General features: G+C 35.2%; 1 protein-coding gene across 4 annotated transcripts in view; it reads right to left on the bottom strand.

Annotated features, from left to right (window-relative positions):
- LRBA (LPS responsive beige-like anchor protein) overlaps nucleotides 1–23,198 on the bottom strand; it is a 725,574-nt gene that overhangs the window by 588,508 nt on the left and 113,868 nt on the right. For all 4 annotated transcript variants that reach the window (XM_079919265.1, XM_079919266.1, XM_079919268.1 and 1 more), the window contains 7 exons: nucleotides 12,346–12,543; nucleotides 12,036–12,169; nucleotides 9,895–10,003; nucleotides 9,432–9,584; nucleotides 5,317–5,485; nucleotides 2,971–3,050; nucleotides 1,611–1,673 (listed from right to left, as the gene is read on the bottom strand). In XM_079919265.1, coding sequence (XP_079775391.1) covers nucleotides 1,611–1,673; nucleotides 2,971–3,050; nucleotides 5,317–5,485; nucleotides 9,432–9,584; nucleotides 9,895–10,003; nucleotides 12,036–12,169; nucleotides 12,346–12,543 — 906 coding nt within the window. The remainder of the gene's footprint in view (nucleotides 1–1,610; nucleotides 1,674–2,970; nucleotides 3,051–5,316; nucleotides 5,486–9,431; nucleotides 9,585–9,894; nucleotides 10,004–12,035; nucleotides 12,170–12,345; nucleotides 12,544–23,198) is intronic.

Genomic DNA, 23,198 nt, shown 5'->3' with positions numbered 1-23,198 from the left:
ACTTCCTAAAACATATTCCATTGATATAATAGATACTGATTTACAGATTTTTTTTTTTAAAGGAAGGATTATACGGCAAGAAGTTGGGCAGAGGGGAGGAAGAACAGGTTGTTCTTTTTATTACAGTAAGACATATTGAAGCTTTAATATGCTAATAGATGTTGTGATATGCTGGTAGTGCTGGGGACAACATACTGTGTATCACTTTCTAAACTTATTTAACTAGGACCACTGCGCACTAAGCCTCTCAAGAAACTAGTTCTGAAAGAAGACCTTTTGGGAAATGATAACTGGATAGTTCTCTTATATTATCTGTTGTTAGTATTAAAGATATAGATAATCAATAAATGTTTATTGTGTCAACATGCTACTGTATATGGTATAATTTGATAACATTTGCATAAGAGCACAGTAGTAAACACATATGAGTACTGAAATCTAAAAATTTCAGGAAAATCCTTTACAACCTCTGTTGCATATCATTAGGGCCTACTTGGGCATTACAAATCCAAAGACTAAAGGGAAGCAGCAGTTAGTCATCTCTATGGTACCCTGCCTCCAGGTTTCCATTCACTGCTTTTGAACTTTTGCTGTGGAAGCTACCTGAATATTTAATTTTCAATATGCTAAGTAAATGGTCTAGAAGTAGGGCACTGAGACTTTGGAAAACTGTTATTTGAAGGACCTGAAAAATCCCTGATTTAATAGTTTCAGAGAAAACAGAAGATCACTGTGACTTCCAGTTTCTCCCTTATGAAATATTTTGGTCCCTAAGGGTCAAGAAAATCTAAAAATAAAATAGAATATCCTATTCAAGAAGAAAAAGAAATCACAATCATTAATGTTTGAGTTAAATATGATCCAATCAGGAAATTTAACCCATTCTTTTCTGCCCCAATTAACAAAGATAGGTCCAAACCATATCTCTCATCTATTAATGATTTTAAAAGGCACTATATCATGCTGTAACAAATATGTGAACTCAGAAAAAATGAATTATAACACAGGAATGTAAATTATCATATAAATGTTGTGCTTTATATGAAATTAATTTCAGATTCTACTTATTTAAAACATGTTTAATCAGATTATTTATTTAGACTATATCTGGCATATATTACATTTTTACAATGCTAAAAAATAAAGGAAAAAACCCCAGACATTTCAACCTATTTATTTTCAACCTCCTTTTCAACCATATACCATAAATGAGTTGTTTAACTTAACGGTATTTGATTATACAAAATCAGTGGGAAGACTTATGAATTTAAAAGTCCAATCATTTTTAGTCATTTTCATTATCTATTTTTCCATTTCTTACACTGGTTCCTGGAAATAAACTGAAAGTATTCTTTGGTATAGTTTATTACTAGGTCAATGAGATCTAATTTTAACACTTTTCAAAAGCCTTTCATGATTATCCGCAAAGGCATCTTGTGGTAATAAAGAATATTTAAATGAAGATTGCTAACATTTAGTTCCTAGATACTAAATACTCTCCATTATAGTTACATCATTAATGAAAGATTTCTTTAACTATTTTACTTTTAAAAACGCGCATCATGCGACTTCAAAAAATAAAATCCCAACATATAAAATTCAAATGTTACCTCATGCATAGTGAGTAGATAATTAAGAATGGCCTGTAGCTCATCTTCCTTTACTCCAGAATCCTTTAAAAACATAAGACAACTAACTTATGCTTACATATATAAAACTTTTCTGAAAATGGAAATTATACACACAGATTTCTCAACTTGGTGAGTTGCTATAAATATAAAAAGATAATGTAATATAAAAATCTAAATTTAAAATAAAATTTCGGGGAAGCACTAAAGACATGCAGTATGCAACACAGTGTAGAAGTCAAAAGAGATCAGACATCAGTATCCCATTTTTGGCACCTTATATGATAACCTATCTAGTAAAGCTTCAGAATCCTGACATAAGCAAAAATAATAATTAAAAACAAGTAAAAGGGTATTACTCAACACCTATCATTCCTCTAAATACAGAAGACAATTTTTCTGTTTATTTTTTTTTATTAAATTTGGACAGTAAAATGAATAGTTTCTAAAATTACCAAGTTAAAATGTCAGGTATTAAAAATTGAGTAGTAATTTCACTGGGAAAAACACTGCACTTTTTAAATATGAATGCATTATGAAAATTTCCAACTACTGTATTATTAATCATAAAACAAAGCTGAAATCTCAAAAAAGAACAATAAGAATTAGGAAACAAAACACACTAGGAAAGAATAGAAACAGACAATTTAAAGGTTAAATTTTTTAATAAATGGAAATAAGATATCTGACTCTGAAAGATATACTAACAGTTAGGTCCATTTACCATAACATTATGTGACAGCTAATAAAGCATTAAATTGTAAAGAATAAGAAATAAAATGATATAGGAAAATACTGAATAAAACACTGGCAACAAATATATTTATATATTGGCATCTTATAAAACCAAAACACCGTCCTTAAAAATAATATTAAATTTTACTTTACTGATAGTAGAATGAAATGGGACAAAATGTAATCATTTCTATCTGGTACATTTATATAGGAAAATTATTTTTCAAAATCTGAATGTCAGGTACAAGGAATCTCTAAAATTGAAACCTCCTTGAGGAGCTCTGTTGACTACTGTATCACCAGTTCTAAGAATAGTAGAAGTAATAGAAACTCAGTAAATATTTGCTGAATGAAAGAATGAATACACCTGAACTCCAACAGAAATTCATATAATACATATTACGATTCTCAATTTCCAATTCTGCATTAATGTTTATCAATTATATGCCTAAGGAGAAAAAACAAACAAGGAAATAAATATCTTTAAAAGTTTTTTCCACTGTGTAAACCTATTAATAGAGCAAAGAGTAAACAAACCAAGATTGTATTTTATGTGAAATTTTAAGTTCAATACACACATGCTATAGGGTAAGAAATATGAACTCACCTTCATCACTAATTGCTTAATGAACATCAACAAGAACGCTCGTAGAGAAAGCATTTCTTTTTGATTAGGTCGTGGTCCATCTTTTAAAAAGACAAACACATATACACACACTGAGTATTTCAAAAACCTCAAAGTTAAGTATAAAATTCTCATTCCCAATAGTTTTTCCACCTATTTATAAGAAACATAAAGGTCGGTTTCCTGAAGAGTTTAATGCCTCTAGAAGGACGAGCGTTCAATCTCACATGCAATTGTATATACAATGCTCCAAATGTACAACATGGGATATGTAGAAACTACAATGAAAATGTTTGTTTTTGGGTAAGGTCAAAGGAATTTTAAAACATAAAAATGAGGCAACAAATTTATACTTAGTTTTAAAAGACTCTCTTGGAATGTTACTATGGTAACATAAGTTTATAAAGAAAAAAGCAAAAGAAAATCTAAACTTTATATGTGAATTTAGTATGAAAAAACTTTTTTCTATTGAGACCATTGTATAAGCTAATACAAAAAGCTCAAAGTACACCTCAACACAGTATCGTTTATGAAGAAGGGAAACATTGTGTTGACCTCCTCTGACATTTCCTCCTCTTCTTGAGAAAGTGCTTGGTCACACATGGCTCACATTAAAGTCAATTTTCATGTCTCAAACATACAATTCCCAAGTAGAAAGCTTTTGAAACCAAACACCCATTGTCCTAAGATCCTAATTTAAGTACTTGTCTGCCTCATATTTTCTGCAATTTTCCCCCCACTAATCACTATTTACAGCTAGCTCCTGGACCACCAAAGCATAGGACCACCATTACCTTGAACAGATCAATTAAAATAGGAAGAAAATTGTTTAAAATCTGTTCCACATGACAATTCCTAGACAAAGAATAGGTTACAGAGTTACAATACAATCGCAAAGTTTGTCCAGCTCTCTCACTTGAAGTATAAGACTTTCCCAAGGTCACTAATCAGTTATAAAATCAAGGTCAGAATATAATACTAACACCTAGGACAGTACATGACACACCTACAGCACCATGAAATAGTCAGAAGGAAATTATAGCCAAGTTCTAGATCTGCCACAACCTCTCCAGCTGAAACAGATCATGCAACTTCTATATGTCCTCATAGCTTTCTAAATTATAGCTAGCATATTGTCTGAGAATAAATCGAGTTTATTTTGAAAGGGATAGAAAAAGAATTATACAAATATGAAACCTCGTCTTTGTAAATCATTGAACAACCAAAGCCTTTGAGTAAAATCAGAATGTATGTTGTTAGACTCTCCAGCATCTATTTCCTGATTTCAAGCAACAGCTCTCAATTTTTATAAAGGGACTGAACCCATCTTCACACTCACATCATGTGTTTTGGAGGTAAGAAGGGCCTCCATGCCTGGGCAATCTGAAGAATACCTGCCACACAGATGGACAAACGAGCCAACGAGCAACAAAGAGACTAAAAGGAACCTGTGCTGGAAATGCTCAATATAGGCAGATGCTCTTTCGCTGGATTTAAATTTGTGAGGATGTGAAGGTAGAGTGGTTGTCTGCCACTCTAAAAAGAGAAAGATTATATGAAAAAAGCCAACACAGAAGAACTGGGAAATTGAGGGAGACAAACTGGGTCCAAAGGCTGTATTTTGAACCCCTGTACCAAGTCCTACTGAAACTACCAGTTTATATGAGCTGGTTAACCCTCTTTTATGATATAAGCCAATTTGAAGCAGGTTTGGCAATACTTAAAACCAAAAGAGCCACCATTTGTGAAACTTTTTATTTTGACCCCTTCCAAGAACTACTGACATGATCAATGAACACTATCCTTCCAGTAATTTAGTCCTGATTATATAGGAAAATAATTACTGAAATTCTGTAGTTTCATTATATTATTTATTAGAAGCAAATACTCCCTACCCCTGGAAAAACTCTCCATCTCCCAAACAACACTGTTGTCAATGATTCTCATTGGGATAACTAGACTCAACATCAATACCAGTGGCTAATATAGAATTTCTTCTCATTCTCAATGCCTTAAAAATCATCCTAGTCATATTTGCCCTCAAACCACTCATACTAGCAAAAGTACCATTCTTCTATAAAAGTAGCAAGTTATTAACCTCTGGCAACCACGATTTAGGACAAACTATTAAAATTATCAATGAGATTTAAAATTTTACCATGATGAGATTTAGGAAAACTTCCAGAAGAGTGTAATAGTATTGGGAAAGACAGAAAGAGACAGAAAGAGAGAGAGAGAGAGAGAGAAAAGAAAAGAAAAGAAAAGAAAAAGAAAAAGAAAATCCTGATTTCCCATATATATATAATGTAATATACAGAGATGATATACCTAATCCTTTTGGGGTGATACCACTCCGATCCTGAGGATTCACTGCCCAATAGTAGTACTTCAGTGTATGCATGATGAGAAGCACTGTTCCAACTCTCCGAATGGCATTATATATGTTGACTGTACCAATGAATTCCGTAGACAGATAAGTATAGAGTGTCAACTGAACCTAGAGAATCAAAATGAAGAGCTCAAATCAAAGAAGCTGACCAGCATTTTACCTCTGTTTCCAGGAATACCCTCAGCTGCTCTACTTGGACCGTACTTGTTCCAAAAAGCAAGCTGCTTAGTTTGATAGTAACATTCATGTTAACAGATAACACATATCCACTGACACATACAGGCACACATACTCCTTATAAAATAAAAGCAGGCAAATGCTTCTTATACAGTAGCACTATAAAGTAAACACCCCCAAATATATCAAATTTTTGCAGCACTATTCCATGGAAAAAACTGTTTGGTTTCTATTTAGCAATCAGCAATTATTCATGAACTTATGTAACTTCTTTATAACAAACCTACTACTAGAAAAAGCTAGAAATGGTCTTTGTTTTAGAGAAAATTGTCTCTGTTTTAGAGAAAATTAGCAGCTGGAATAACTCAAAAGAAAAAAAAAAGTAGAAGTAACAAAAAAAGTAAGAAAAAGTCAAAAGAAAGAAAATCATATACAAATATGTAAAGCCTACCTTAAGAAATATTTATTAGAAAAATAGGATTCTGTTACAACAGCTTATTACTACAAAGACTATAATTATAAAATTACAGTCTCTAAAATTCAAAAACAATTATACTTTAGTACTCATAATAGCACAAAATAAGGACCACTTTTGGTCTACCTTCATATCAAAATCAAGAATACCTTATAAACTAAACAATACTAAGTACGGTATTAAATTTGGCCAAAACCCACGCTACTCCTGATCATTTACAACTGAACATTTATGTTACCTTCCCAGACACTGAGGGCATTTCCATTTTTAACCCTGAAAGATAAAAATTAGTTGTGTATCTTCCACATGCCCTATAAACAATCAAGGTTAAATAATTAGGGAGCCAATCAGTAATCATACGTGGTAAAGAGTGGCAGATTCTGAACCACTTAAAATTGAGGCTTGGAAGATGCTTGTAGTTTAGAAAACCATAAATATGCTATAATCCACAGACCTGCTGAAAGATAACATTACTTTGATGTAGCCACTGCTGTTCAAATAGATGGGCCCAGCTTACTTGTCACTGAGGATACATAGCACTTTCTACGACATGGTTCAAATTCTTAACCATGCTGTTTCAGTCATGCAGAAGATATTTACCTCCACCTATATGTGCAGCACTGTATTATTGAAAATACAGTGGCATAGACACTGTCCCTCAGTAGCTGAAAATCTAATGGAGAATATAAAAAATACACAAATTTAAGTGAAAAAATAAAAGGTAATAAAGACACCTCACCTACTGAAACAGAAGAAAGGTCATGTGGCAACAAACAAGTGCCATACAGCTATTAAATACTATTAATTCAGAGGCCAGAGAAATTATTTTAGGGTAAGCTAAAACAGTCAAGAAAAGTTTCACTAGTAAAGGCAGTATTAAGGTAGCCTTTGAAGATGAGTAGAACAATAGGTAGACAGAACAAAAGAGGAAATTTCAAACAGGGAAAACGGTGGATGATACAAAAAGTTTCGCCAAATCTAGAACAACCATCCTCATTCTTGACTGTGCATTAAAATATCTGAAAAACATTTTAAAAATACCGATGTCTGGGTCCTGTCCCAGACCAATTAAATTAGAATCTAGGGTGGAGGGAGTGGGATTCTGGTTTTGTTTTGTTTGAAAAAAAACCAAAAAACAAAAAGCTTCTCCCAACTAATTCTATAGACAGCCAAGATTAAGAACCACTGCTCTAGGATAACCTTTTGTACCCACCTAGACATTGAGGACAAGTGAGTTTTTCACAAAGAAAGCCTAGAAAGAATTGGCGTGAAGACCTAATGCTTTATTCTGAAAACAACGAGGAACCATTACAAGTTTGGAGGCTAAGAAATGATCTGATGAGAGTGATATGTTAAAAGCATAAAGGAATTCTGGCGAGAAGTGATAAATTAAGATGTGGAAAAGTGGAGAAAGTCAGTCTACCGAGAATGATACTATAGTTAAAGAAAAATGAACAGGATTTAACAGCAACATATTGGAGACCTCAAGATTATTCATATTCTACTTATGAATAAACCTTTCCTCTTTCACTCTTTATATAATCTAATAACCACACAAATTACACACTAACATCTGTCTTTCCCATTACACCTAAATTCTATGAGCGCAGGAATCAGATCTCTTTTGCTCACCACTGTATCCACAGTGCCCAGCATAAAGTAGCCACTCAGCAAGTGAAAGACTGCTACCTACAAGAAAATTCATCTCTCTTGTTAGGTCATTTCAAAGCCTGTCTCTGAGCAGATCAAACTTAAATAGATATTATAAATGACTGTGAGCACCCTTTTCCAAAAGCAAAGATTGATTCATACAATCATACCCTCCTCAACTTTGGTAACCAGAGGTGAATTTACCATGAAGCTAATGAAGCTTAAACTTCATGCCCACTCATCTAGACATGTTCCTTCCAAGATCCTAAACCTAATTTTGCATGCAGTATGTTGTATTCTTTTTCTTAAAAAGCTCCTTCCTCCCCCAAACTGTATGACCTTCAGGTCAAAACAAACTTTGCATCTGCCGTTTGTTATAACTACCTTTATAATAAAATTACATATAACCCCTCATGGATACACAAAGCAGGAGGCTGAAACAAAAGTTAACTTTAACATTACCAAATCAACTGCAAATTCTGAAGAGGAAATTAAAGAAAATTATTAACAAGGAAAAGGTAAGAAATAGAGTGTAATAATATGATGGACTTAAGGAAACGATACAATGAAAATTTTTAAATATTCCCCTACAAGTAAGTATCTCATAAGAAGAGGCTTTTTGACCACTTCAAAAGAGGCCCAAAGCCTTAAAAATAGGCTGCTTAGTAAGACAAAGAAGTGTTTAGTAAAGGTTTAAAAAGTAACTTGAAACAATCCTTGAAAAGAAATAAGACTGAGGGTCATAGAAGAGAAAGAGGTCAAATTTGAACCCAGAGATAAAAAGCTACAACCTCCAGCTGCCTCCTTTGATTATTTCCAAATGGCAATCAGAGTCAGCAGCTGTTTTTCTCCTTAACATTTGAAAAGAGCAGCTGAAACTAAGATACTATGACTCCAGAAAAGCAGAAAAGTCTGCAGACATTTTTTTCTGACAACTAGAGTAAGTATGTGTTATTCCAACCTGAACAATGGTAAACACTTGCAAGTGAACCAAAAGAGAGAGGGGGAGAGGGGAAATCAAATTTTTAGGATAACTTAATAGAACATTAGGATTTATCAAAGGTTTTATTTATATATTTTATCACAAATTCACTTAGTTCACTTAATGTAATTGATTTGCTGTTACAGTACTAAATAAATTACTGTGTAAAATATAACTGTATTTAATAATTTGAATTAATGTGAAATTAAAATGATCAAATGTGACCTGTATATCATGGAAGCCTTCAAGAAAGGGTGACATTTCAGCTGTTCCTGTAAGAATTAAACTCAAGAGCTCATCACGTTGGTGGAAGGAATATATGTGTGTATAAAAGAGGGGGAGAGAGCACAGTGAGTATGTATTTATATATATGTATGCATACATACATATGGATACATAGATATATATGTATGTATATTTGCAGTAGAACAGAGCTACAGTTGATAGGAAACATATTTACACAGGAACTATCCAACTTTGGTTTAGTAAGGATAAATCAAAGTCTCTCTCAAATAAAATTTTATTTGATTTAACAACAGAAAATAAAGACTATAGCTTTTTTAAAAAAGAAATACTGATATTGCTTTAGGAAGGGAGGAAGGGAGGGAAAAGATACTGACTTGCAAAAGTATATTTAGTCAAAAAATGCATTCCACTGAAATCTTACATAATAGCATGTAAAAGGATAAAAGAAAATCCTCGTAATTATCACTCTTCTCAAGTACAAAAACTTACTGAACATATTAGCACAAAATCAATATATGTGTTACCTTGGCTGGGGTATGAATCCATATAGCTGGGTTAAGAAGAATGTGATCACACAATTGCTTGAGTAGGGGCATCCCATTCTGCAGATTACTCAGATATTTTGAAAATGCAAGGCAAAGTTCAAGTACTGCTCTGCTGACATGGGATTTGGAAGACTGCAGAGGAAGATATTTCAAAGGTCACTACCAACACAAGGCAAGGTAAGTAAATTAAAGGCTGTCAATACCAGAAAAAAGTAGGTCCACAAATTATATGCTCAAAGTTAAAGATGCCATGAGACTCAATACCACATTCCTCTAATAAAGCAGTGGGGGCAAGTTAAAACAACAAAAGGTTATTTTAATTTAGGTAATTTTATATAACCAGGGAGACACACTTGCAGACAGAATTTCTCAACCACTTAGGAGACTAAGTTTCATGGCCTGCAAATTAAGAATCAAAAATGTAAAGCATTTGATACTTTACCTTTTCAAGACTATATCCTATTACCAAAAAGCCCTTGCAGGCAAGCATCTGCTCTTGCATAGCAATTGAGTTCTTCAACAGCTCCATGATAAAAGCCAGCAAAGTTGAACTGGAATAAGAAAAAAGATATTGGTTTGAAAAAACATATTCTATTTTTAAAAAGGGGGGGGGGTTAAATAGATGCAGTCTTTCATCAACCTTAATAAAAAGTTTCTATTCCAAGGAAATTGACACTCTACTAAAACTGCCTCCAACATTATTTTAGGACTAAAATTTAATGTAAGATTAGGATTTATTACTCATTTAGGATTTATTACTAAATAAATCCTAATTAATAAATTAGGATTTATTACTCATATTTAGTTCATATCCTTTATCACAAATATATTAATAAATGAATCACTTAGAAACAATATGAAAAACATGCATGAAATAGAGCAAAATCAGGAATGTCCAAAAACAAGTAATAAAATGACTAACATAAGTATATTAAAGCCCTGAAGAATGGATGTAACTTAGATGAGCAAGTGTATTCAATTTTGGAGTGTTAGAGGCCAAATAGAAGGAAAAGATGTGGAGCAAACAGACTAGGATAGATAGCCTCCAAATATGTTAGGGCTCCAAACTGGCCTAATTTGAACAGAGCATAGGGTTCATAAAAGGGGAAATAAGAAAGTAAAGCTGTAGACAAACTGAAGTACTTGAATAATAATTTAAGAATTTTGTGCATTATCCCAACAGAAAAATCGTAAAGTAGTAAGACTACAGCCATGCTCCCAACCTCACAACTTGTAGATACTCAAAATGGAATGGAATAAGGTTGGCTGTTAGTCCTTCTCAAAAGTCTTGACAGATTCCCACAAAGAAAGGGAGAACAGCCAACCTCCTCCACAAAAGTACTTTTAACTGTCAGCAATTCCAATAATGGTGGAAATTTAATAAAAAAAAAAAGAAACTGAGCCCTGTTATAAAGGTTTTAGACCAGGATGCAAAAAAATTTTATGAAGTAGCAATATGTCAAGAATAATATTATTTAAAATTTTTTAAATGTAGTCAATACTAGCTTTGATACATAATTCCTTTAAAAAAAAAGTCATTCCATTGCCTAAAAATAATCTGGAAAAATTATTACATCATTAAATATATACATTGGTAGTAAACCTCAAGTCGCACATAAAAGTAGAAATTAGAAAGAGAATTTCAAAAAAGGAGAACGAAAAACATTAAAGTCACTCAAATAATTAAACGTAATTACTTTATTATAAATAGATTCACTAAATTATACAGCCATGAAAAATTCATTTAGACACCCTTTCCAACATTGTAATAACTTGTCCTAGAATTCATGTCTCTTCCTTTTCTACACTCAACACTACAACAAAGGAGACAAAGGTGCCAAATTTATGATCTAATTTTTAAAAACCATATCACTTATTATGTAACATAATCAAAAATTTTTAGATTACTTACTAGCAATCAATAATAATTAAATATGGAAAGATGAATTACCATAAGAAATCACTGCCGCATAACCATTTAAAATATTTTAAAACTATATTTTAGACAAAAATACATATATTTCTGATAAATCTATTATCACTATGTCTAACTTTATTTGAAAATAACATTATTGGGACTTCCCTGATGGCGCAGTGGTTAAGAATCCACCTGCCAATGCAGGGGACATGGGTTCGAGCCCTGGTCTGGGAAGATCCCACATGCCGCGGAGCAACTAAGCCCACATGCCACAACTACTGAAGCCAGCTCATCCAGAGCCCATGCTCCATAACAAAGAGAAGCCACTGCAATTAGAAGCCCGCGCACCACAACAAAGAGTAGCCTCCACTCGCCGCAACTAGAGAAAGCCTGCGCCCAGCAACCAAGACCCAACGCAGCCATAAATTAATTATTTTAAAAAACATTATTATGTTTTTTTAGAGCTTCCATACTTCCTACTGATAAAGAACTTAAATTAATATTATTATTATTGAACTGAATTTATAATAATTATAGTTCAAAAATTTCTTTCTATTCTCTTTTAACCCTGTAACAAATTTTAAAGTTTGAAAAAAATATTGTGCAGCTCAACAGTGATGAAAATAACTCTCACATCAAATGAAAGAAAAAACAAAAGCACTCACCATACAGTCAAGTCAACTTCATCAGATAAATACTGCCTATAATCCAACTGTGCAAAAAGTGGAAACAGCACTTGTACTCCTCCAATTGAATGCATGGCACTTTGGATGGAATGTGTTAAAACTGCCTTCACATCCTTGTAAAACAAAAAAACACAGTAAAGATTCCAATGATTCTTTTCCAAAACAATTCAAAATGAAACATAACAAGAACAATAAAATATTACATTACATGTCAGAAGCTACCAAATACAACTCAATAATACATCAAAATTTACCATTAAAAATATTCTTAAAATATTACCGCTAGTACCTGGAGCATGAGTGCATGTGGTGAATGAACAAAAATTGAAGGGTTGTCCTTAGGGGATGATTCGAGGCAAAGCTGGGCATCTGTGGCGCGTGGATTGTATGTGAATGCAATGGCACTAGAGAGTTTGCCATCATACAATAAAAGTTTGTGATGCTCAGCAAGGAACAGGTCACTTTCTGCTTTAAATTTAAATGTACCCTAAGAATTAATAAAAAGTAGAACAATTAAGATAGGCCACAAAAAGAAAAATTAACTACAAATCACCAGAAATATAAAAATTTAAGTAGAACACTGATCATTTTCCTAACAATGTCAATTAAGAGAAGCCTTGCATGCTTAGTTACCTCTAAAGTAGACGGAATTCATTTTAAAGATATAATGGAAATCATGTCAACTTGACATTAAAACCTTACATTAAAAAAAAAGTAAAATTAATATCCTACACAGCATGTTTTTTTTTATTGTATTGTCTTTTTTTTAATTTTGGTAAAAAGAACATAATATAAAATTTACCATCTTAAACATTTTTAAGTGTACAGTGCGGTCTTGTTAACTACAGCACACTATTGTACAACAAATCTCTAGAACTTTTATGTCTTGTGAAATTGAAATTCCCGTTGAATAACAACTCATTTCCACTTCCCCCTGTACGCTGGCAAACATCATTCTACTTTATGATTCCATGAGTTTGACTACTTTATATAACTCAAACGAGGAGAGTCACAGAGTATTTGTCATTTTGTGACTGGTATAACATCCTTAAGATTCACCCATGCTGTAGGATGTGTCAGGGTTTTTTTCTTTTTTAAAGCTGAATAATATTCCATTGTAAATACTACCACATTTTCTTTATTCATCCATCCATAGACAATTAGGTTTCTTTGACCTCTTATCTATTGTGAATAATGCTGCAATGAACAGGGGTGTACAAACAGCTCTTTCATATCCTGCTTTCAGTTCTTTTGGATATATACATAGAAGTAAGACTGCTCAATCATGTGGTAATTCTATTTTTTATTTCTTGAAGAATCACCATATTGTTTTCCATAGAGGCTGCACCATTTTACATTCCCACCAACATTGCATAAGGGTACCAATTTCTCCACACACCCTAAACCACACTTATTTTTATTTAATAATGGTCACACTAATGGGTGTAAGGTGATTATCTACTGTGGTTCTGATTTACATTTCTCTGATGACCAGTGACTTTGAGCATTTTTTCATATGCCTGTTACACATTTATATATTATCTTTGGAAAAAATTCTATTCAAGTCCTTTGCCCACTTTTTGTTTTGTTTTTGCGGTACACGGGCCTCTCACTGTTGTGTCCTCTCCTGTTGCGGAGCACAGGCTCTGGATGCACAGGCTCAGCGGCCATGGCTCACAGGCCCAGCTGCTCCGCTGCATGTGGGATCTTCCCGAACCGGGTCACGAACCCGTGTCCCCTGCATCGGCAGGCAGACTCTCAACCACTGCGCCACCAGGGAAGCCCCTTTGCCCACTTTTTAAATGAGTTGGGTTTGTTGTTCTTGTTGTTGAGTTGTAGGAGTTCATCATATACTCTGGATATTATTAACACTTTATCAGATATTTGGTTTAAAATATTGTCTCCCATTTCATGGGTTGCCTTTTTATACTGTTCCTTGATGCACAAAAATTTCAATGCACAAAAGATTTTAAGCTTGATGAAGTCTCATTGCATTGTCTATTTCTGTCTTTGTTTCCTATTTTTTTCGGTGTCATACCAAGAAATCATTGCCAAACTCAATGTCATGAAGCTCTTCATGTGTTTTCATGCAGAAATCTTATGTGTAGGTCTTATGTTTAAGTCTTTATTTTGAGTTAATTTTAATGTATGGAAGGTAAGGATCCAACTTCATTTTTTTCCATGTGGTTATCCATTTTTAAAAACGCCATGTGCTTAAGAGATTAAATTTATTTATTTACTTATTTATTTATTTTTGACTGTGTTGGGTCTTCATTGCTGCACACGGGCTTTCTCTAGTCGCAGTAAGCAGGGGCTACTCTTTGTTGCAGTGCACTGGCTTCTCATTGCAGTGGCTTCTCTTGTTGCAGAGCACGGGCTCTAGGCGTGTGGGCTTCAGTAGTTGTGTCATGCAGGCTCAGTAGTTGTGGCTTGCGGGCTTAGTTGCTCCACGGCATGTAGAATCTTCCCAAACAGGACTCGAACCCATGTCCCCTGCATTGGCAGGCAGATTCTTTACCACTGCGCCACCAGGGAAGTCCTGCTTAAGAGATTAATCTTTCCCCACTGCATGGTTTTGCATCCTTATAGAAGATCATTTCACCGTAAATACAAGGATTCATTTCTGGACTCTATTCTGTTCCATTAGTCTATGTATCTCTCTTTAAGCAAGTACCATAATGTTTTGATTACTGTAGCTTTGTAATATGTTTGAAATCCTGAAGTGTGAGACCTCTAAATTTGCTATTCTTTTTCAGATTGTTTTGGCTATTCGGGGACCCTTGAGATTCCATGTAAATTTTAGGGTGGATTTTTCATTACTGTAAAAAAATGCCATTGGGACATTGATAGGAACTACACTGAATCTGTAGATCACTTTGGGTAGCATGCATTTTTAACAATTTTAAGTCCTTCAGTCCATGAACACAAGATATCTTCCCATTTATTTGTGTCTTCTTTAATTCTTTCAGCTATATTTTACACTTTTCACTCACTGTACAAGTCTTCTGCCCCCTTGGTTAAGTTTATTCCTAAGTATTGCTTTTTATGCTATTATAAATGGGATTACTGTCTTATTTTCCTTTTCGGATTGTTCACTGATAGTATGTAGAAATACAACCGATTTTTCTTGCATATGATGTTGGCTGTGGGCTTTTCATATATGGTCTTATCATTTTGAAGGAGTTTCCTTTTATTTGTAATTTGTTGAGTGTTTTTATTATTAAAGGGTGTTGAATTTTGTCAAATACTTTCTCTGCATCTATTGAGATGATCGTGTAGTTTTTGTCCTTCACTCTGTTAATGTGGCGTATTACATTGATTTTTTTTCATATGTTGAACCAGCTTTACATTTCAGGAATAAATCCCAGTTGGTCATAGGGTATGACCCTTCTAATGTGCTCTTGAATTTGGTTTCCTACAATACTGTTGAGGATTTTTGCATTAATATCAATCGGGGATATTAATCTGTAGCTTTATTTTCTTGTAGTGTCTTTGTCTGGCTGTGGTTTCAGGGCAATGCTAAACTCAGAAAATGAGTTTGGAAGTGTTCCCTCCTCTTTATTTTTTGGAAGAGTTGAGGACAATTGGTGTTAATTCTTCTTTAATGTTTGGTAGAATTCTCCAGTGAAGCCATTTAGTCCTGGGTTTTTCCTTATTCAGAGGTTTTTGATTATTGATTCAATTTCCTTATTAGCGATAGTCTGTTCAGGTTTTTATTTCTTCAGTCTTGATAGGTTGTATGTTTCTAGGAACATCTATTTCTTCTAGGTTATACAATTTGTTGGCATGTAATTGTTCATAGTAGTCCCATAATTCTTTTTATATTCCTAGCATTAGCTGTAATGCCTACTCTTTCATTTCTGCTTTTAGTTACTTTAAGTCCTCTCTTTTTTCCTTAATTATTCTAGCTAAGAATTTCTCAGTTTTTTTGGTCTTTTAAAATAAAACCTGACTCAGTTTTGTTGAGTTTTTCTATTTCTTTTTTAGTCTCTATTTCATTTATTTCTGCTCTAATCTTTACCACATCCATTCCTCTGCTAACTTCAGGTTTAGTTTGCTCTTCTTTTTCTAGTTCCTTGAAGCATAGATTAGGTTATTTACTTGAGATCATTCTTTTTTTTAAAGTAGGCATTTATCACTATGAACTTCCCTCTTCATATTGCTTTCTCTGCATCCCATATGTTTTGGTATGTCATTTTAGATTTCATTTGTATCAAGATATTTTCTAATTACCCTTGTAGTTTCTCCTTTGACCCATTAGTTTTTTAAGACTGTGTTGCTTAATTTCCACATATCTGTGTATTTTCCAGTTTCCTTCGACTACTGATTTCATTCCACTGTGGTCAGAAAGATACTTGGTATGAGTTCAATATTATTAAATTTGTTAAGACTTGTTACGTGGTAATACGTGGTCTATCCTAAAGAATGTTCCATGTGAGCTTGAGAAGAATGTGCACTCACTCTACTATTGTTGGGCAGGATGTTCTATATTTGTCTGTCTGGTGCAATGGATCAATATTGTTCAAGAACTGTTTCATTACTGATCTGCAGTCTAGTTGTTCTGTCCATTATTGAAAGCACTATATTGAAGTGTCCTACTATTATTGTGTTTCTGCATAATTCTTCCTTCAGTTCTGTCAATATTTGCTTCATATATTTGGGAGTTCTGATGTTAGGTGTAGATATTTTTAATTGTTATATCTTCCTGGTGAACTGACACTTTTATCATTATATAATTTCCCTCTTTGCCTCTTGTAACAGTTTTTGACTTTTTCTGATTATAAGTATGGCTACCTCTGCTCTCTTCTGGTTACCATTTGCATGTACTATCTTTATCCATCCTTTCACATTCAGCCTATGTATGTCCTTAGTGTGTCTCTCCTAGACAAAACACAGTTGCACTTTGTTTCTTGAATCCATTCAGCCAATTTACTTCTTTCTAGTTGGAGGTTTAATCTGGTCACATGTAATATAATTACTGAATGGGAAAGACTTAGTATTGCTATTTTCTTCATTGTAATTTGTTAATTGTTTTCCTTTGTATTTCATTGACATTTTTCGTATTTATATGCTTTGATCCCTTCCTCCTTTTATTCTGTGTAACTTCTATGGGTATTTTATTTGTGGTTACCATGGAAGTTATGTAAAATAACTTAAAGTTACAACACTCTAAACTGATAACAACTTCAATCACAAACAGAAACTACTCATTTATATCTCCACACCCCCCCCCACTTTATATTATTGATGTTAAAAATTACATCTTTTTGGGACCTCCCTGGTGGCGCAGTGGTTAAGAATCTGCCTGCCAATGCAGGGGACACAGGTTCGATCCCTGGTCCAGGGAGATCCCACATGCAGCAGAGCAACTAAGCCCGTGCACCACAACTACTGAGCCTGTGCTCTAGAGCCCGCGAGCCACAACTACTGAAGCCCGTGTGCCTAGAGCCCGTGCTCCACTACAAGAGAAGCCTCCGCAATGAGAAGCCCACACACAGCAATGAAGAGTAGTCCCTGCTCGCCACAACTAGAGAAAGCCCACAAGCAGCAACAAAGACCCAATGCAGCCAAAAATAAATAAATAAAATTTTAATTACATTTTTTATATTGTGCATCTATTAACAAAGATTCAGAAATTTTTCTTGCTTTTGTCTTTTAAATGGATGAGAAAATAAAGTATAACCAAGTGGAATTATCCCAGACATGCAAGGTTGGTTTAAATTTGAATAATCAATGTAATATACTACATTAATAAAAATAAAGGACAAAAATCACATGATCATCTCAGTAGAAGCACAAAGAGCATTTGACAAAATCCAACAACTCTTCATGATAAAACACTCGACAAGCCAGGAATAAAAAGTAAACTCCCTTCAATAAACAAAGACCATCTATACAAAATTGACAGCTAATGTCATAGGCTGATGGTAAAAGAATGAATGCTTTCTCCCGTAAGGTCAGGAAAAAAAAAAGATGTCTGCTTTCACCACTTTTTTTTTAATTTTATTGTGGTAAGAACACTTAACAGGAGATCTACCTTATTAACGGGTATTAAGTGATATTAACAAATAATTATTAACAGGTAATAAGATAATTATTAACAGATAATAAGGTATTATTATCTATAAACACAATGTTGTACAGCAGACCTCCAGAACTTATTCATCTTGCATAACTAAAAATTTAGTACCATTGACTAGTAATTCCTTTTTTCCCTTCCCCCAGCCCTTGGCAACCACCATTCTACTCTTTGTTTCTATGACTTTGCTTCTATCTCATATAACTGGAATCATGTAGTGTTTGTCCTTCTGTGGCTGGTTTATCTCACATAGCATAATGTCCTCAAGATGCTGTACTAGAGGATCTAGCCAGGGCCACTATGCAAGGAAAAGAAATAAGGGCAGTTTACAAATATATCGTCTTATATATAAAATTAAACATAGAAAATGCCAAGAAATCCACACATAAAAAAACTGGTTCTGAAGAACCTAGGGGCAGGACAGAAATAAAGACGCAGACGTAGAGAATGGACTTGAGGACACAGGGAGGGGGAAGGGTAAACTGGGACGAAGTGAGAGACTAGCACTGACATATATACACTACCAAATGTAAAATAGATAGCTAGTGGGAAGCAGCCGCATAGCACAGGGAGATCAGCTCAGTACGTTGTGACCACCTAGATGGGTGGGATAGGGAGGGTGGGAGGGAGGCATAAGAGGCATAAGAGGGAGGGAATATGGGGGTATATGTATACATACAGCTGATTCACTTTGTTATACAGCAGAAACTAACACAACATTGTAAAGCAATTACACTCCAATAAAGATGTTTTTAAAAAACTATATATTTAAATATATATATTTAAAGGGACCTCAGTTTTTAAACAGGCAAAGGATCTGAATAAACATTTCTCAAAAAAAGACATATAAATAGCCTTATCATAAGCACACAAAAACACATTCAACATCATTAGTCATGAGGGAGATGCAAATCAAAACCAAACCACAATGAGATACCATTTCACACCCACTAAAATGGCTATAATCAAAAAGTCAGATAATAACAGGTGTTCAAGAGAATATGAAGGCATCAAAATCCTCATAAACAGCTGTGGTAATATAAAATGATGTGGCCACTTTGGAAAGCAATCTAGAAATTTCTTAAAAAGTTAAATGTAGAGTTACCATATTACCAGCAATTCCACTCTAGGTACATATCCAAGAGAAATAAAAACATGTGTGCACATAAAACCTTGTACAGAAGGGTTCATAGCAGCATTGTGCATAACAGCCAAAAGGTGGAAACAGCCCAATGACCATCAACTGACGAATAGATAAAATGTGATATACCCCCACAATATTATTTAGTAATAAAAAGGAATGAAGTATTAATGCATGCTACAACATGGGTGGACCCTGAAAACATTATGCTAACTGAAAAAACGTCAACCACAAAAGATCTCATACTGTATATTTTCCTTTACATGAATTGTCCAGAAGAGACAAATCTATACAAATAGAATTAGATTACAGTACTGGGAAGCAGGAAAAATCAGGAAGGACTGCTGATAACTACAGTACTTCTTTTGCGGATGAACATACTTTAACATTACAGAGTGGTAATGTTTGCACAACCTTGGGATACAATAAAAATCACTGAATTATACATAATAAACGGGTGAATGGTAAGATATGTGAATTATATCCCAATAAAACTTCTATTTTGAAAAACTCATTCAGAATAAAGGCTGTTCTGGGACCAATTAACAAAGCTTAAAAGTAAAACAAACTTCAGAGACCTTCAAGATGGCAGAGGAGTAAGATGTGGAGATCACCTTCCTCCCCACAAATACATCAGAAATATATCCACACGTGAAACAACTCCTACAGAACACCTAATGAACACTGACGGAAGACCTCAGATTTCCCAAAAGGCAAGAAACTCCCTACGTACCTGGGTAAAGCAAAACAAAAAAGAAAAAACAAAGACAAAAGAATAGGGACTGGACCTGCACCACTGGGAGGGAGCTGTGAAGGAGGAAAGGTTTCCACACACTAGGAAGCTCCTTTGTGGGCAGAGACTGTGGGTGGCGGAGGCGGGGAGCTTCAGAGCCGTGGAGGAGAGCGCAGCAATAGGGGTGCGGAGGGCAAAGCAGAGAGATTCCCACAAAGAGGATCTGTGCTGACCAGCACTCACCAGCCCGAAAGACTTGTCTGCTCACCCGCTGGGGTGGGTGGGGGCTGGGAGCTGAGGCTTGGGCTTCGGAGGTCAGATCCCAGGGAGAGGACTGGCGGCGTGAACACAGCCTGAAGGGGCTAGTGAGCCACAACTAGCCAGGAGGGAGTCCGGTAAAAGTCTGGACCTGCCTAAGAGGCAAGAGACCATTGTTTCGGGGTGCGCAAGGAGAGGGGATTCAGAGCACCACCTAAACGAGCTCCACAGACAGGCGCAAGCTGCATCTATCAGCGCAGACACCAGAGACAGGCATGAGATACTAAGGCTGCTGCTGCAGCCACAAAGAAGCCTACGTGCAAGCACAGGTCACTATCCACATCTCCCCTCCCAGGAGCCTGTGCAGCCCCCCACTGCCAGGGTCCCGGGATCCAGGGACAACTTGCCGGGGGAGAACAAATGGCAGGCCTCAGGCTGTTGCAACATCACACTGGCCTCTGCCACCGCAGGCTTCCCCGCGTTCCCTACCCCTTCATTCCCCCAGGCCTGAGTGAGCCCCTAATCAGCTGCTCCTTTAACCCCGTCCTGTCTGAGCGAAGAACAGATGCCCGCAGGCGACCTACACACAGAGGCAGGACCAAATCCAAAGCTGAAACCCAGGAGCTGTGAGAACAAAGAAGAGAAAGGGAAATCTCTCCCAGCAGCCTCAGAAGCAGCGGATTAAATCTCCACAATCAACTTGATGTACCCTACATCTGTGGAATACCTGAATAGACAACGAATCATCCCAAAATTGAGGTGGTGGACTTTGGAAGCAACTGTAGATTTCAGGTTTGCTTTCTGCATCTAACTTATTTCTGCTTTTACATTTATCTAGGTTTAGTATTTAGAGCTTATTATCATTGGTAGATTTGTTTATTGATTTGGTTGCTCTCTTCCTTTTTTTTTTAATATATATTTCTTTTTCCTTTTTTTCTTTTTGTGAGTGTGTGTGCGCATGCTTCTTTGTCTAATTTTGTCTGCAGAGCTTTCCTTTTACCATTTGTCCTAGGGTTCTGCCTTTCCATTTTTTGTTTGTTTTGTTGGCTTTTTATTTTTTTAGTATAGTTTTTAGCACTTGTTATCATTGGTGGATTTGTTTATTGCTTTGGTGGCTCTCTTCTTTCTTTCTTTTATTACTTTTTTATTTTTAATAATATTTAATTATTTATCTTAATAACTTTAATTGATTGGTTTATTTACTTCTTTATTCTTTCTTTCTTTCCTTTTTTTTCTACCCTTTTCTTCTAAGCTGTGTGGCTGACAGGGTCTTGCTGCTCTGCCCAGGTGTCAGGCCTGAGCCCCTTAGGTGGGAGAGCTGAGTTCAGGACATTAGAACACCAGAGACCTCCCAGCTACACGTAATATCAAATGGCAAAAGCTCTCCCAGAGATCTCCACCTCAACACTAAGACCTAACTCCACTCAACAACCAGCAAGCTACAAGGCTGGACACCCCATGGCAAACAACTAGCAAGACAGGAACACAAACACAACCATTAGCAGAGAGGCTTCCTAAAATCGTAATAAAGTCACAGACACCCCAAAACACACCACTGGACACAGTCCTGCCCACCAGAAAGACAATATCCAGCTTCACCCACCAAAACACAGACACGAGTCCCATCCACCAGGAAGCCTACACAACCCACTGAACCAACCTTACCCACTGGCAGCAGACACCAAAAACAACAGGAACTAAGAACATGCAGCCTGCGAAAAGGAGACCCCAAACACACTAAGTTAATCAAAACAGAAGACAGAGAAATACACAGCAGATGAAGGAGCAAAGTAAAAGCCCACCAGACCAAACAAATGAAGAGAAAATAGGCAGACTACCTGAAAAGAATTCAGAGTAATGATAGTAAACAAAATGGAAAATCTTCAAAATAGAATGGCGAAAATACAAGAAATGTTTAACAAGTAGATACAAGAACTAAAGAGCAAACAAACAGTGAAGAACAACATAATAAATGAAATTTAAAATTCCCTAAAAGAAATCAATAGCAGAATAACTGAGGCAGAAGAACAGGTAAGTGACCTGGAAGATAAAATAGTGGAAATAACTACCACACAGCAGAATAAGAAATAATAATGAAAAGAATAGAGGACAGTCTCAGAGACCTTTGGGACAATACTGAACACACCAATAGTCGAATTACAGTGGTCCCAGAAGAAGAAGAGAAAAAGAATGGTACAGAGAAAATATTTGAAGAGATTATAGTCGAAAACTTCCCTAATATGGGAAAGGAAATAGTCAATCAAGTCCAGGAAGCACAGAGAGTCCCATACAGGATAAATCCAAGGAAAAACACACCAAGACACCTATTAATCAAGCTATCAAAAATTAAATACAAAGAATAAATATTAAAAGCAGCAAAGGAAAGCAACAAGTAGCATACAAGGGAATCCCCATGTTACTATTTGATTTCTTAGCAGAAACTCTGCAAGCAGGAAGGATGTGGCAGGACATATTTAAAGTGATGAACGGGAAAAACCCACAACCAAAATTACTCTACCTAGCAAGCATCTAATTCAGATTTGACAGAGAAATTAAAACCCTTACAAACAAGCAAAATCTAAGAGACTTTAGCACCACCAAACCAGCTTTACAACAAATGCTAAAGGAACTTCCCTAGGGAGGAAGACAAGAGAAGGAAAAGACCTACAATAACAAACCCAAAACAATTAAGAAAATGGTAATAGGAACATACATATCAATAATTACCTTAAATGCAAATGGATTAAATGCTCCAACCAAAAGACACAGACTGGCTGAATAGATACAAAAAACAAGACCCGTATACATACTGTCTACAAGAGACCCAATTCAGACCTACAGACACATACAAACTGAAAGTAAGGGGATGGAAAAAGATATTCCATGCAATGGAAATCAAAAGAAAGCTGGAGTAGCAATTCTCATATCAGG

The sequence above is a fragment of the Stenella coeruleoalba genome, assembly GCF_951394435.1.
Source record: "Stenella coeruleoalba genome assembly, chromosome: 4".
Classification (NCBI taxonomy): Eukaryota; Metazoa; Chordata; class Mammalia; order Artiodactyla; family Delphinidae; genus Stenella; species Stenella coeruleoalba.
This window is presented reverse-complemented; position numbering and strand designations above follow the sequence as displayed.